Source organism: Pomacea canaliculata, linkage group LG13, assembly GCF_003073045.1.
Source record: "Pomacea canaliculata isolate SZHN2017 linkage group LG13, ASM307304v1, whole genome shotgun sequence".
Classification (NCBI taxonomy): Eukaryota; Metazoa; Mollusca; class Gastropoda; order Architaenioglossa; family Ampullariidae; genus Pomacea; species Pomacea canaliculata.
Window position 1 is genome coordinate 260,822 of NC_037602.1, and position 17,892 is coordinate 278,713.

Here is a 17,892-nt window from a genome sequence, read left to right on the forward strand (position 1 = left end):
GCAATTGTAAAGTCACTTTTTCTGTATAGATCTGAGACATGGCGTGTGACAAATGCTATCACTAACAAGATTTAGACATTCGTCAACAGATGTCTGCGCCACATCTTCAACATCAGATGGTCCGAGAAGATCTCCAATACAGACCTGTGGGAGAGAACCAAAAACCTGCCAGCCAAGACATCAAGAAGCAGAAGTGGGGCTGGATCGGTCACACCTTGCAAAAACCAGCCGACAATTTCACAAGAAAAGCTCTGGGCTGGAGCCCACAGGGCAAGTGCAGGGCTGGGAGACTCAGACATGGAGGAGATTGGTCCACAGCGAGGCGGAGACAGCTGGCATGACATGGTTCTAACTGGAAAGGGACGCCCAGAACCAGGTGTGATGGTGTGGTGTAGTTGGGGCCCTATGCTCCGCTGAGGGTGGTTAGGAACACGAAGAAGACCAAACAAGCTGATAATGTCAGGTGAGATTTTGTTTCCTTCAGAATTCCCTGAAATGGATTTTCTTATTGCTGCTGTTTTGTTTTTGCAACAAATGTTCTTGGCAACTTTCAAACCCAGAAAGGCAGCATTGATCATTTTTGCGAGATCATCGGGTCCATTTTTCTCATGTTTCTGTCATTATAATTTCAGCAGATATAACGTCACTTTCATGATGAGATGATGAACTGCTGCTATGAGAACTGAGGATAAAACTGTCTAACATATGTAAAAATGTTAAGATGTTCAGTAATATTGTAGATACCATCATGCGTAATTGTCACAAACTCACCATTCAGGCTTGAGGCATCTACATGTTCTTTCTTTCAACACGTAACAAACGATCTACCAGAGGGTTTTCAAAGAACAAGAAATTATTATTATCACAATTAATAAATGAATAATTAAAATATTTTACCAACCCACCCCAGACAGGGCTACCAAGGATGCTGATCACACTCAAAAAAATGATTCCATACAAATTGAATTTTTTTTACCCAGTCTTGGAATATCACTCTTGGTACACAGTACCTCTCTTGTTCTCTTGTGGTTATCAGTTCCACAGAAAGGTTTGTCTACGATAGACTCTATCCATATGCTGTCCCTCAAGTACACACAGTAAGATTACTGGTCACTTCAACAAAATCCAATGAAGAGCACCATCACACAAATACAAATCTCTTCACTCACTCTTTCATAAGAAGCTTTCACCGAGTGAGCTTTTCTTCTTCGAAAGATCACTGTCATACAGCTATGAAACTCTAGCAGGTTTTCGCTTACTTAAAAAAACATTCTCTTCTTCTCAACTTCCTTTATACGCTCTTATCCATCAGACAGCAGAATCAGAATGTTATTCTTTTGTTACTTGCAAATGATTTTTGACCAGTTGTCTTTTGTTGTCATCTCCACGCAGACATGTCCTGCTCTTCTAATTCCCTACCCACCCCCTAACTCTCTGATGTCAAAATCTGGTGACCTCATACATACAGACCATTATTTTGATGCCATTCATACACATTCGTTCAAATATGGGTGTTATTAATATTATTATTAATACATGTAATACAGTAACAGCAATTTTAACGTCACACAAATAGACAACAAAGCACAGAGGACTCAAAGAATTACCTGCCCTTTCGTTGGAGGGCACTGGCTTTAGAGATCCAGTTGCTTCTTAGGCTGGATGTTGATGTCAGACCATCATAGGTTTTCTAAGTAGATACATATCAGATGTATTAAATCAGACAATATGCTATGTATCACAAGTGTATCCCAAGAGAACATGAATCTCACTTTTGCTTTCTCCAATAAATCAGAATCCCTTCAAAGGTAAACAAGCAGAATGACTTTTTTATAAACACACTAGCTTGAGAAAGCCTAGGACAAGTAATCTGCCCCAAAGTCAGATGAACTAACCATAAGACAAAGCATTTTCATTTTTATACCCTTTACACGTTTTAATTTATACCCTTTGAGCTCTATATTTTATGACGCTCAAGGTCTATCATATTATACAATATGCATAAAGCAATTCACAACTCCATACCTCTTTCACTTTCCCAGTATCAACCACATAGACCACATCATTGACCGTGATGCTTGTTTCTGCTAGATTTGTAGACAGAATCTAAAACATGCAAACACACATACACATACATAAGCGCATGCATGCATCCACACAGCGATGATGAAACACTTTGTTAAGGGTAAGCCAAGATACAAGTTGGGCTTAACGAACAGAATTGGTGCTTTGAATAATGTTTACTCAAAATATTGGGTTGCACAGAATATTACTTACAACTAAGTGTAAAGCATGACTTGGGTATGGTTCTTGAAGACTGCATTGTTTTGCTGTGATGTATGTGAACATATGTATAAAGGATCATCAAAATATGGCAGCATGGATCTACAGATTGCAGCCTACAGCTCAGAACTGAAATACAGTGATGAAAAGCTGGGTCAAAGGAAGTATATTGGATAGAAAATGTATGGACCCATGCTTTCTCAAAAGTAGGATGCTAATCAACCAAGGCAAGCTGATGGATGCCTACTGTTGTGTGAACGAAAGCTTCCAATTGGTTATTCAGGAGCACTGTGCTCATTGAGCTCTTATACAGTACTTCAATGACTTGAACAAGACCTTTGATGTTGAATTTTTGCATCACATGCCATAACCTATTGTGCCATATTCTGTCAAAAGTCTATGAATCTTAATACAGATTCCGCTGACATTAAAGATGCTTCTCTATCAGGATCCAATAGAATGAGGTAGGCTGTGGAACCATGAAAGTTCATGTGTCTTGAATGCCAAAAACAGAACAGAGTCAACTGACCAGAATGTTGTCATCAAGTGTATCAAATGCAGCAGACAAGTCAAGGAGGATAAACACCAAAACCAAACCATTGTCAGTAGCACAGAGGTCACAAGTCAAACGGGTACTGCAGAGACTGTCATATACTGAAAAGGTTGCAGCAATATAAACATTGTTTCCTCTTTCAGTGTCAGCAGGCCATGTCTCTGCTCTTAGATACTAGTTAGCTGGAAAGTCTGAAAAGAAAGCGCCACTGTCACTGGAGCTGCAACACAGGGGCACATTGAGGACTCTCCAATGTAGAACATGTGTACACATGATGCATGTAGAGGCCTGCCCTCAGCCTGATAACTTTCTCTCATCTACCTGTCCTCTCTGCCTCATCAATTCCAAAAGCTCTAAAATTCAGTATCAAGACCTCAAGCATGCAAATAAGATAATGCAAAACCTCTTCTTTGTATTCTCTGCTGGTTTCCTGTACAAGATCACATTAAGTTTTTTGTTTTTAATATGCTCTGCTCTGCCATCTTTGGCTCATTCAAATGTCCACCAAAAACACCTCTGTTCACAAAAATAAGTTTTGACTGAAAGGAATAATGGTCTTATGCTTATTTCTTGTGCAAGTAAGTTTCTAGGGGCTTGCAGCCAGGGCAGAAAATCTCATATGATTAGTAGTTATGTATCTCCTATGGTCATGTACTTTGATAAAGTCAATGAAGAAACAGGTTGAGAAGTAGGCCTCCACTCTGGTTCTAATTCATTCTGAGCTGTTATGGTAAAATATTGAAAGATAGAAGATATGAGCTTTCATTGGTATACACTGACTTTTTATATAATTTTATCCTGGCTATACTTTTATGGGCACACTTCACTGGAGTAGTTCACCTATATATATACACTTTCACTTTACTGACACAATGATGGAACTGCATGATCAAGGAATGTATTATGCTGCCAAATATGGGCATAAAGATTGAAACTGTATAATGTATACCAATATGAATGGTTTATTTGTTAGGACTTTGGGTCCATTCAAAAGGGTTGGCATGCGACATATTTCACAGGAAAAATACAATACACAATAGATAAAAAATATCTTTAGCATAAAGAAGCATGTCTTTTTTTTTATTGCATTGTTTGATAGTATCATTCCATTTTTTTTTTAGACATAAGCCTCTGTAGTTTAAAGTGATTCGGTCTAGTGTAATACATTTTTGGAATGAAACTTTTTTTTTTTACATCTACCAGACATGGGCAGCTTAATATAAAATGGAACTCATCCTCTTCATCGACCTGATGCATACGGCACATCTTACTTATACTATTGACAGAATATCTTAAAGCATGTGTCATAAGGTCCGATATTCCAAAATAAAGTCGCACTAATGCATTTCTAGTGAGTCTATTGATATCTAAATTGAAGTACATCTCCCTATGTGTCACAGATTTGACTTATAAAACTAAATCTGTCACTGTTATAAATTTTATAATTCTATTCTTGCCGGTGACCAGTGTATTTATGTATAGAAGGTGATTACATATTAACATGCAAGTAACAGAGATCTAACAGCAATCAATAGTTCACTAGCTCATGTATGGACTCTGACCTTCACGTTAGTTGTTCTAACTTACAATTTTTCTCAGGCGAGGAAAGTTGTTGAAAACCTTCTTCTGTTCAGATGACTGCATTGCTGAATGTAACACCAATACTTTGCACCTGAAAATCACGTGTTCATATATATGCAGATGATACAGTCTAACAAACATTGCTTGTCACTTAAAGCCTTATTAAGTTCCTCTCCATCCACAAAACAGGTACAGATTTAAAATTCACAGAGGCATGCACTGAACATTTTTTATGTATAAATATATCCAAATGATCTAATTATTTTTTTTAAATTATGAACCATGCGTAAAAGGGAAATAACATAGCCTTGGTCTTGAACATTTGCTCTTCTTCAAAGCATCAGTTTCCACAATAAAGTTATCATCCTTCAAAGTATCAGTCTGGTTTCCACAATCATGTCTTTTAGCAATCCTTCAAAGCATTAGGCTAGTTTCCACAATCATGCCTTTTAGCTATCCTTTGAAGAATCAGTCTAGTTTCCACATCAATGCCTTTACTTTCTGCCTGTTCCTGGTATCAAATCTTCTTTACTACAGTGAAACCTTGGTTAACGAACACTTTTGTTAACATACAACTTAGATAACAACCAAACATTTGGTTGGTGAACAGTGGCGCCAAGCATCCCCGCGTCACCAGATCTGACTGAAGCATCCACTGACCAGCCTCGCTCGCTGTTCAGACGTCATTTTAGTTAGTTGCTGATAATTATTGTGCTACATTCAAGTGTTTTTGTAACTTTCCTTAAGAATTTATATATATAACCCTTAATAATGGCTCCAAAAAAGGTAAAGAGCGGTAGTTTTTAGACTTACTGTATGCTTAGCCTTTTGAATCATATGATAGGTGATTTTAGTAATGTTAATAGGGTAAAATTGGGGCTGGGAACCGATTATTTCTATTTCCTTTATTTCTTATGGGGAAATTTGCTTTAGTTAACAACCACCTTCCAGGAACAGATTGTGTTCGTTAACCAAGGTATTACTGTATTTATATGTTAGCTATTTACTGTCTGCACATAATTTCACACTAGCCCTGACACTCTAGTCCTGTCGTTTTTTTGTCTACTATTCAAACAATTTTTTTTTTACATTCTCTGGCTAAAGTTATAATAATATGACATGTCCCTATGTTGCAGTATGACACTTACTTGACACATTTGGCATACATAACAAAACAAATAAAAAATATACTATAAATAAAACACAAATGGTGGGGGTGTGAAAAACAAATATGAAGCAACAAAATATAAGCTTTAGATAATGCTAAAAGTCAAGAACATTAAGTGTAATGATTAATCTATTCTAACAGATGAAATGATGGACGTGAGTATCTTGCACTGTGAAAATGGTGACATCTGGTTGAACAACAATTCAGCTCTTTCAATACCCTTTCTTGTGAAATATGCAGAAGACAGGGTTCTTATGGGCCTAAAAGATGAGCAGTAAAACAAATACATCAATAAAACAAAAGCATACAGAAGAAACCCATGTTATCTTGTTTTGGTTATGTATGTTTAACAACATATTGTAAGCTTTGTGTGGGAGTCTGCTTGGAGTCATGTTCAAAATATGTAGCCAATATTTAATACTTTTTACAAATACAGTCACATTTAATGGGTATCTTGATGTTTCTCCATAAACTAGGGCATTAGGGGTCTGTAGTGGGACTCCCAGAAATCTTTTTTAAAGCAAAAGTAAGAACTGTTTCTATTGGTATGAGATTTCCAACACCTCCCTATAGTTCTGCTGTATGCATCATCATAGGAAGAATCTGACAATCAAACAATTGTAAGAAAACATCAGGAACATGTTCACCAATAGACCACAATGCCCAAAGGATTCTAACTACACCTTTTTGGCATAACTAGCCATGTTATTTAAAGCATGAGAGAAGGAAAGACAAGTGGACATGTAGATACACAAATATTTATACACATTTAAAACAAATATATTTTGGACTTTAAATAACTGCGAGATCATGAGACTGAGCATGTGAGTGTGTGTGTGCGCACAGGCGAATATCACTTAGAAAACAGTGTATCCCTAAGCTAGGGACATGACAGGAGTCAATGTTCATATTACTGCCCATTAGCTGCCCTACAATTTAGGGTGAGCAATTATCTTGCAGTGGAGACCTAATATGATCAACTTCCAATTTGATGATCCCTTCAAAGATCAGTTACATGAATGTTCCACAATTCATCCAATGATCTGTTCAAGGGCTTAGGATGGTGGTAGCTGAGCAAATCGAAAGACAGCAGCTTTATGGCACACTGGTATCAAAATCACAATGGTGACAGCTGCAATGGCCAAGCTAAGCAGAATATGCATGCAACAGCACTATGCTTTAGCAGCAAGTACAGGCTGTACAAGTCCTTCCTTGTACCCATCATTGTGTAGGGTTGTGAGATGAGAATCTTGCTTACCAACATAGAGAGACAGATCCATACATTTGAAACAAAATGCTTAAGAAGACTGCTCCACATCTCTTATAAAGAATGTGAGTTCTACGATTTCATAAAGCCCAGAAGATCCTACTTGTTACAATGAAGCAATTGTTACAATGATGGATGATGATGATGCAAAAGAAGAAGAAAAGATTTTCTGGAAACGGCAAACAAAGGAGTATATATATACCACGTATACAGAAAACTTACACTGCAACAGAAAATCAGCTCCTGTTAATCTACTCATCGCTGGATGGAAAAGATTAACAAATAAGCTATTAAAATCAGATCTAAATGTTATGTTCTATGTTCTTAGTATCAGTCTCATCATAAACTGTGCATTTACCTCTCAAAACTGGATGACTCATTAATGGCATTTCCCACTGCAACAATGTCATCATATCCTGGCAGGAAGACAAGAATAGCACCATCTGGCTGCGCTGTGTGTATTCTTTGAACAAGAGCAACAACCAAGCTAACATCCACTTTGTCATCATCAAAACTGTGCTGATACAAGGTAAGCAGTTCTCGATCTTCTGGAGACACTAGCTGCAGATCATCTGATGTTTCTCCATTGGCTGCATCACTCCCTGTCTCCTGGACAGCACTGTTGATAGTAGTTTTCTATAAAAGGTCTTCTGAAGGTGCTAGTTATATTGATGACTTATGCCAGCGGTTCTCAACCTGTGGGGCGCGCTCCCTGGGGGGGCGCAACGTGCTTACAAGGGGGCGTGATGGTGGTCATTTTTTAAAAGTTTCTTACACCGGTATTAGTGAAATTAGCTTATATTGCTGGCTAAGGGGGGCGCGCGGACGTACATTTGTTCGTCAGGGGGGCGTCACAAGTAAAAGGTTGAGAACCGCTGACTTATGCCATTTTACAGCACTGTAGACAGTAGTTTACTACATATAAATATATCAGGTCTTCTCAAGATGCTAGCCGTAAATCATAATGTTTTGCATGCTTACTAGCCGTAAATCATAATGATTCGCATGCTTACTATAGTAATAAATTCTTTGTAAATGTACATAAATATTTATGCTTCCCCACTGTAAGATAAAACTGTGTGTTGCAAAGGTATATCCATGGACCTTGCATATTTCACAACAGAAAATTCTTCATTAAATCATGATGAAGAGCAAGATTGGTTGGGTTTTTGATTGCACTCTGTGGGATGAGTTTTATGATTCAAGATGAGGTAAGTGATGTTTCTTCTAACAATTATTTCTGTGTTGATACCGTAATACCTACTGATATTTCCAAATTACAGACCTTGGGTAACTCTAGAACTGAAAGACAAGATTAAGCTACAGTATTGTGTATTTTCTAACTGGGTATTTTTCAATTGTGTATGCCTTCATTATTCCTGGCAGAGAATTAAGTCTATGGCTTCTGTTAATCAGAAAAAGGACTATTCGAAAATCAGTCAAACTTAATGGTGTGAAAGATCAGGACATGCCAATTGCTTTGTATAATTTTATACACCATTTTTTTCTGGCAACATTAGGGAATTCAGACACATTTTTCCAATAATGCAATAATTTCTGGTCAACATGACAGAATTGTTGAAGCAGGATATAGTCAACAAGGGGCACAAGCCAGATGGGATCTGCAGGCATCTGGCATTGCTGTGCAGTTAGGTCAACTTTCTCTTGATTCAGGTCAAAAGCCTCTGCAAATATTTTAATATTCTACTACCCAAGAAAGTTAAGTCCAGTCAACCTAATGATTTTTGGCAAATCTCATAATGAAATTAATGAAATCTCAATTAGCCTCCCTCTTAATGAAAATTGGGGAAAAAAATTGTTATTACTTTATCCTAACAAATGTAGGGAGTGCAAATTGGACACACAGCAATTAATATATAGGGTTGAGTATAGCGTTAAAGATGCCAAGTTGTTAATCTTAAATACATCGTAGACACATCTGGAAAAGCCAAAGGCACATGCAAGACTGCCTTTTGTTGAATTTAGTTCTGCTTTCAGTAAAATCAGCCTTGCTTTTTAGAACTACGAATGATATCTGATTTCACTCTTGCACATAACTTCTTTTATGGAGACTTCATTTTTTAACCAGCAGACAGCTGAGAATTTTTATAAATGGTCATTATTCTGATATTGTTATTATTAGTACTAGCTCTCTGCAGAGCTTTACATCATAAAACAGCAGTTACTGATGATAATAGCTATCTTGTTAAATTTGCCGATGATACCGTATTGTTGATATTACTGCAGAAATTTAAGCAAGATCAAGCCGATGTTTAATCAAGTTTTGGAAAGTGGTGTGACAAGAATTTTCTAGAACTAAATATAGATAAGACAAAAGAGATGGGAACAGACTTTAGGAAAATAAAGGTGCTGTTGTCCTCAACAAGATACACCATACACCTGGCTTTTTTGTGATCAGCAAATTGTCAAAAAAGCTAACAGCAATTTGTCAATACCAGAACATGCACTAGCAGGAAAATTTGTTCTATTGAGATTAGGCAAATGTTATGTTATGGCTGTATTGAGAGCAGGCACTTGAAATTATTCGTACCCCTTGTAGTATGATGATGAATGATGATGTCGATTTGTAATGCGCAGGTATCCATTCCGAAGAATGCTCATTGCGCAGAAAAAAGAACAAATGAAGAACAAATAAAGTGAACAAATATATAAAACACCAGGAAAAGTAAAAAATATAGACAGAAGTGTTTCTTGGTAGTTTAAGACTGGTTTGAAAGAAACAGATGGGTTTTCAGTTTTTTGCGGAACGTGGTTGGTGAGGTGATGGTGGAGAGTGACGATGGCAGAGCATTCCACAGCTTAGGTGCGCATTTTTGAAGCCCTGGCTCCAAAGTGCGCTTCTTGTTGGTGTCTTCCACTGCAGGGAGACAGAAGCGTGACTGGGAGCCTGAGCGCAGGGTATGCGACGGCTGATAAGGAGGAACTATCTCTTGCAAATAGTCAGGAGCAGTTTTAGACATGCAGGACTGGGCAATGGAAAGTACAATAGTAGTACAGCTACTCAACCTCAAATTGTTGGTTGCGTGTGGATGTATGATGCTGTAGGGTGCTTGACAAATGATTTTAGTATGTTTTTGTCTTTTGTTATGATGCACCACTTGCCTTATCCTTGTCTTGTATCTACCATGTGTTTTATTTTCCCTCAGTTTTTCATAACTGAGCACACGTCCCATGTTATAATTGCCCATTGAAGTAAATAAACTTGCTCATTTGCCATCTCCATTTTAAAACTGCGTGACACCTGCAGTAAGTTTAGCTTTACACTTACATATGAGCCCGCAGTAGCTCCACAACTTGCTGTTGCTGAAAACGCTGAGCCCAGTCCAAGGCAGTCCATCCATTTGAGGCATGCATGGACATGTTGGCTCCCAGGCTCAGCAATTGTTCCACCACAGTTACAAAGCCACGACCCGATGCCACCATCAGAGCTGTGGCTGTGGTAGATGAATGAGCATAGTCCACTGCACACACATGCAAATCAAATAAAATAATTATGAATATTCAACATAACTCAAATGCTCATATTAAGGGGAGGCCACTTTATTTTGGCTGACTTGTATTATCCTATATTTAACTTGTAGTCAGTCTAACATGAAATAGTAAATGGTGTGATCTGTTGAAGCTTATAAAACAAACTATAATACAGGTGTGATTAGTATGGAAACACATTGACAAAAGAACATAATACAATAGGGGAAACACAACAATGACAAAAGATCATGGTACAATAGGGGAAGTACAACCCACCAGACACATTTTCACAGAGAATTAAATGGAAGATCTGGTGGAAGGCTTCATCGCTACCAGATAGCCAGGCAGAGGAAAGTAACTCATCCATCTTGTCACGTACAGCTGGTTCTAGGTCCTCCTGTTCCTCATGACCCTGAAAGTTCGCATTCATCTGTGAGTTTGTATTAGAAGCAAATAGAGCAACAAGAAGCTGTTACACAGCAATATTCAGCACAATACTAAGCTTACAGTTCAAGAAACTGTTACATAGCAACATGCAGTACAATATGTGAGCCTAGAGTTCAAGAAAAGGGAGGAAAAAAAGCAAAAAGCATATATTCTGTACATCAAGATGATGTAACTAAATGCATTTACACATTTACAAATAATACATACTTTTTGTGATTTGCTGTAATATTTGATGATTCACTGTCATGTTTTTCGATTCTCTTTGTAAAAAATCCTATACTACTAGAGACAAAGTACATAACATATGGTAGTATAAATACAGATGCTGTCATTTTTCTATTATATTAATTAATGTGATGTTTAAAATTTGATCTTTCTTTCTTGATCCTAGTCATTCCCAGTGGAGCATAATGCCACAACCGCACCCCGCCATCAGACCCAGTTCTGAGCATCCCTTTCCAGCTGAAATCATGTCATGCCAGCTGTCTCCACCTCGCTGTGGACCAATCTCCTTCATGTCTGAGAAATTGTTGGCCGGCTTTTGCAAGGTGTGACCGATCCAGCCCCACTTCCGCTTCTTGATGTCTTTGCTGGCAGGCTTTTGGCTGGTCCTCTCCCACAGGTCTATATTTGACATCTTCTCAGGCCATCTGATGTTGAAGATGTGGCACAGATATCTGTTAACAAATGTCTGTATCTTGTTGGTGATGGCATTTGTCACATGCCATGTCTCAGATGCATATAGAAGGACTGACTTTACATTTGTGTTAAAGATGCGGATCTTGGTATGTAAAGATAAAGCCTTGGAGTTCCAGATAGGTTGTAGGGTGTGGAATACAAGGCTGGCTTTATTTATTCGGATTCTTACATCTTCATCTGTATCTCGTCTTTGCTGACTATGTTGCCAAGGAGATGAAACGGTCAGACTCTATAATACATTCTCCATGTAGTTGGAGTGGGGCTTCTTGCTTGTTGTTGACCTGCATTACCTCCATCTTCTTGATGTTGATGGTCAGTCCAGTCATCGCTGCTTCTTCCACAAGCCAAGTGAGCTTTGTCTGTGTGTGTTGCTTGTGAGACAATAGGCTGATGTCAACTGCAAAGTCGAGATCTTCAAGTTGCCTGGTTAAGGTTCACTGAAAGCCCGTGCTGCTGTTAGAGGTTCTTCTTCTTATGATCTAGTCTATGATGATCAGGAAGATTGTCGGTGAGAGCATACAACCTTGCCTCACTCCAGTCCTCACTGCTAAGGGGTCAGTCAGCTTTCGGTCACCTGGAATGTTGAGTCCTCATACAGCTGTTGGATTATGGCAATGTGGAAATTAGTGGAAATCCATAGTGCTGCATCAGTTTCCAGATGGTTTTCCTGTCTATGGAGTCAAAAGCCTTCTAAAAATCCACAAAAGTTATGTGTAGTTGCGACTGCCAGTCGATGGACTGTTCAATAATATTTCGTAGAAAATTTGACCTATAAAGTAATTAATTTTAAGTTTGTCTCTTATCTATGACATTTTCAGCCAGAAATAAAACATATCTTGTGTGTTGCCCACTTATCACTCCTACCACTGTTTTGCATATTACATAAGCCACAAGAGTTTAATGATAAAAATGTAGTGATATAAAATATTTGAACAAAATCTTGAAAATATTCTAGACATCAACCTATCTGAAAAGAAATGTCTTTTCTAAGACACTACTTTATATGAATGAATGAGTTTGTGTGAGCTCATGAAATACGTTATATCTATTCTATGTATTCTTGTATTGTTATTGTTTAAAAACTATTGATCTATCTAGAGGGTTCACAGTGTTCTCATTCAGGTCAGATGCTTCATACATAGAAGCTTATGAACTAAACTTTATTTTAGCTTTTAAAAAAAGTATGTTTTCACTAACTGTACAAGCAAATCTGCTAAAAATACAACATTTACTTCTTATGACCACTACTGATTACAGATAATATCTCAAACAGCATATGTTTCACAAATCTTTACAATATATTCTCATTTTTATTGTGGTTGCATTTTAATCTTGAATTTTTATTAACTTTAGAATTTTTATTTAGCCTATGATTTTGTCATAATGTTTAATCATCATAATGTTCAGATGCATCCTTTGCAAATCACCATTCTGCCCAGGAGGTAAATATTAAAAAAACTTAACAAAGGAACAAAATTTATATCATGCAAAAAATTAAATAATTATCTTAATAATAGAAATTCTTTGGTCATAAGAAAACTTTCCCTTTGTGCTACTACACTGATAATTTATGTTAGTAATACCAGCTATACCCTAATATTAATAAAACTTCAATGCTATATATATTATTTTTTATCTTTCATTTTTCTTTTTACTTTTCACACCTCAAGAGTTTAATAATTTTTCTTCAAATTGCTATAAGCAAGATCATATTCTCACTTTGCAATTGTAAAGAAATTAATTGTTCCAAACCAGAATCAAACTAACAGACAACAGTTTGCATCTTTGGACAGCAATGTCTATAGTAAATGTGAATAAAATTTAGGAAAAGTTTCATATTCTAAAGACAATTGAATGTACTTTAGTCTTTTTGTGCTATAAACATATATCTAAAGACACAACTTTTTCTCCTCATTATGGTGTTTATGTTTATCTATTAGCAGACCATGATGAATATAATTATTACAAGATATTTCAATTTCAGCGCTTCCTTTGGCTTTGTCTTTTTATTATAATAAATGTTTATTCACTTTTAGTTAGTTTGATATACAGAAGTTTACTTTTGCTACATATTTGCTCAGCAAGGTTTTGCAATACAAAGTAGATAAGCACCCTACCCTAATCTCCTCATAGTAAGAGTCAAGGATCATACCTCCATGCTGCTAAAGTCTGTAGTTCTACTGCTGACACAGCCATCCTGCATCTGTGATGTCACCATGTCAGTGCAGTTCAACTGACTTGCACACCACTCATTTAATTGCTCCTGCTGTTGTGACACTAAGAAGGAAAACGCTACATCAACTTCATAATACAACAGAGTTTTATCTAGTAATAAACCCTCGAGAATAAAACATAAACCAAGAGCTCTTAGGAAAAAATATTTCAATTTTTCTCTTTAAACATTTAAGCCAATGAGGCTGCATTCAATGAAGTTACTTATTTTTCACTAGGTTGTGCACAAGACAACAGAAAATTATTCTAAATATTAATGACTGTTATCTAACTTTTACAACTGACTATCATACAAAAACTAGTTTGATTGGTCCCTCTCTGCTACAAACAAGACACACACAAAAATCTTCTAAATACTAGTGATCAGAACCTGAAGTTTACAGAAGAGTACAGTGCAAAGAAAAATTAGAGCAAGCAATGTAAGAGGAATAAAAGACATCAAAACACACCATTTCTCTGTTCTTTTTTCAGCTTGTCCATGATTTTGTTGCTGTAGTTTGTCCTGTCACACATTGATACATCATACCTTGTAGATTTAGATGTAATTTATGATCCATAACATAGGTTAACTATGGGGAAAGTCTGTTCTCCCACAAACTATGGGAAGAGGTGGGGTTGGCAAGATAACTGGTGATGAGTAGAGACTATATTTCCTTACTCCTGCACCATTACTTTAGCTTTAGAGGCTTTTTCTTCTCTGCAATAACTGTTGTCACAGAACATTTGTAGAAAGTAGAATGTTGAAAAGGATGGAAGGGTAGGGGTGGGGGGAAGAGAGTCTCAATATTCATCTTTAAACTAAAATAAAGTCATCATTTATTTAGTTTTCTTTTCATTAATGCTATATATAGGTATCTTTTGAATAAAGCATATATTGTTTAAAATATGAATAAATATCACATTTTTCAATAATTTCTAAAAATGGTCTGGTATATTTATGACATATATAGCATTCTCAGAATGTCCAACTGTGTGACTATTTCATGATCCCAGTAAAATATAATTCAAAGCTACAACAATTCTCAAACTGTGCTCTAGCCTATAATACGTACTCTATAAATTTGACTTTTTGCTTAAATCATCACTCACCAGTGCAGCACGTCTTCCAGAAAGAATTCCTCCACATGAAACAGGCTTCCAGGTACTAAGATAGACAGAAACTGGGTACCATATATCCAGACAATACTATTCAACTTCAGCAGATAATTAGCACATCAAGGAACTCTTACTCACACAATACATTGACAGAAAAAAAACAGAAGTTTAAGCATGAATATTAATTTATCATAACAATTCTAAAAGAATGGCTAATCTCTTTCATTGTGACTATGATCTCAGACCCAGGCAGACACCGCTTTACAGCCTCATCAGTCATTCTAGAGGTGAAGCAGTGTAAATTATATCCCGCAGACCCACATGCACCATGGCAGAGAACACATGGCAAAGACATCACTTGATCTCAGCTTATAGCAAATTCTGTACTTACCCGACACAACAGGGCAACCACTGAAGTAAGCTGTAAACAGCTGAATATTGAGAGCAGCACTCATAAGGATGATTTTTAGGCGTGGATGTCGTGGTAAGGCCTCTTTCAAACATGCCAGCAGGAAATCACTGAACCGGTCACGTTCATGAACTTCATCCTTAAATGATGAAAATATATTAAGAGGTTACATAGGAAAAAAAATTTATCTAAGTTAAACTGCAGGAAATATTATTGTTTTCCTTACTTGCTTTTCTAAGGAAAGCAGACGTAATAGCACACACACACATATATTGCATGCTTCAGTATTGTATATGTATGCTTGTGTATTGTGTGTTGAGTGACATGGGTAGGTAACTACTAATGCGCAAATATCTATACATTATACACACACGCACGCATGCACACAATGCACATGCCCCCAAGGCAAATGTTATATCATTGATAACACTTACTACAATGACATGAGTGACAGTGTTAAGAGGAGCATCTCTGCCCATCAAGGTGCGCAGTAATACACCATTGGTACAAAAGGTCAGCAACGTTTTTGGGGACACTCTGTAAAGAAAATTCTCAGCTAAAGTGTTCTTTAATTTTCTTGAAAGGTTTTTTTACCTATCTTAATTACAGTGTATTTTACTTTTCAGATAATGTGACATTATTGTCATACATTAATATTTAACATACTAAATCAACAGCCTTTCATTTCTTTTATATATATAAAATAAAGTGCACTGCATATTAACAAGAATACATCTGAAAACATTTTATTAAAAATAGCCACCATGCTCCAACTGGAAAAGTATCCAGTATGTCACACACATTATATCTCAGAAATAGTAGAATAAACAGAAGACTTTAATATCATTGATAGCATAAACAAAGAAAATCAGAAAAATCAGTTCTGCAAATCCTATTACCATATTATTTTCTGGTTTGTAAACATTTGCATACAGACAGCCATTTACACTGAAGTTGTTATTTAGCTAATAATATCATCAAAAGTAACCCATGTCTTTATATCCTTTGATAATTATCATGATGTTAAGCAATCTAAACTGTTCTAAAGGCAAAGATCTGTAGACAGATTACAGATATCAACTCTCTGCCCTCCATGACATGCAAAAAAACACACACACGCACACTACCCGTACTTTTTCAGCGTGGGGCGACCGTTTTTGATAGCCAACTGTCTGGCCAATTCTCTCCCCTCGCTCTGCCGCCACTCTGTCTGCAATGGACAGAGCTGCAATGCGACGTGGCTGTGTGCACAAGATACGACACTGCTGGCTACGTGCACTGCAATCATCTAGAATTATCTGCGCTACGGCTGTAAGTTTTAACAAGAAACTGCTTTGTGTGTTCCGTTCTTTCAATCAAACTCAAATGTTCTGTGTTGACATAGACTCTGAACGGTAAAAGTTTACAAGTATTGTATGTGTGTATGTTGGGCAGATCTTCCTACAGGTATTCATAATGACTGTAAATATGGAATTAATATCTGTATCAAACACACTACACTTATTCTCTGCCTACCTCATAAGCACAAGCATATTAACTTCTACATGAAAATAAACATGAACTAACAAACATAACCATACCAATTATAAGAATGTCTCCTTTGTCACAGGCATTATTAATGAGAGAAAGATGAATTTATGGTTGGTAAGGAATAAATAAGAGGCACCAAAATTACTTAAAACTCACCTGTGTAGTTTTTCCAGACCCTGTTTCACCAGACACCAAAACAACTTGATTATTGTTGATTGCTGCCAGAATCTCCTCCCGCATGCGAAATACAGGTAATGTCTGGCGGAAACTATTTAAATCTGATTCTCCACGACGAGGAGGTACTTGAGGCACACCATTATTTAGTCTGCCTGTTGTTGTCTTGTTGAATTCCCGTGTGACTACAGCAGATAATTAATACTTAGAGTCCAAGCCTTGACCTTTAATTTTTTAATGTAGAAATGAATAAACATAACTAATAATGATTAAGAACAGCTAATGTGTCAGAAGTAGGCTAGAAAATGATGAAAAATTGCTAGCCATCTTCTTGTTATATTGAAAAGAGGGTAAATCCAGAAAAATTTAAGTCATCAAATTGCAGTCTTCCTGTTCCTGTGTTAAGGGATGTAACTTTTTAAATATGCTTCACCTGTGACTGGATTGCATCCTTTGTTTTTCTTTTAACATAATTTTGCAGGGGATAGAGAGAATCATATGTTCATTAATGTAGATAAGTTATTATTATTTCAAAATTCATTTTAGACAGTGTCCTCAATCACAAATCATTAATTTTTATTGTCTTTGCAGTGTACAAACTATTATCTAAATTTAGAAACACGCCCATTTTGTTATATTTGGAGTCTTAGAGATATGTGTGGCCAAAGTGAGTACCCCCCACAAAAGTGAGCCGGACAATAACAATAATGATGATTTATATAGTGCTTTTCCAATGATTTGCTCAGAGTGTTTTACAAAAATAATATGCAGACAACCATGCAACAAACATGCACCCATATTTGCATATAACACACTTCTACAAGAGACACCCAGTCATACACAAAGTCAATTACAGACACACACTATGCACATTCATGGTCAGGACAGGGTCATGGTAAAGATGTGTCTTAAGTTTAGACTTAAAGGTGGACACAACAAAATTCTTTTTTAAAAGCCAATTA

The 17,892-nt window shown here is 36.7% G+C and overlaps 1 protein-coding gene across 1 annotated transcript in view; it reads right to left on the reverse strand.

The window, feature by feature from the left end:
• The window catches only part of LOC112553988 (probable ATP-dependent RNA helicase YTHDC2), a 35,404-nt gene that overhangs the window by 14,499 nt on the left and 3,013 nt on the right, over positions 1-17,892 (reverse strand). Inside the window, 13 exon segments of the mRNA XM_025221534.1 lie at positions 1,608-1,690; positions 2,026-2,106; positions 4,424-4,508; positions 7,211-7,471; positions 10,142-10,334; positions 10,621-10,756; positions 13,643-13,767; positions 14,172-14,224; positions 14,812-14,866; positions 15,209-15,365; positions 15,661-15,763; positions 16,379-16,529; positions 16,909-17,115. Of these exon segments, the coding sequence (XP_025077319.1) occupies positions 1,608-1,690; positions 2,026-2,106; positions 4,424-4,508; positions 7,211-7,471; positions 10,142-10,334; positions 10,621-10,756; positions 13,643-13,767; positions 14,172-14,224; positions 14,812-14,866; positions 15,209-15,365; positions 15,661-15,763; positions 16,379-16,529; positions 16,909-17,115 (1,690 nt within the window).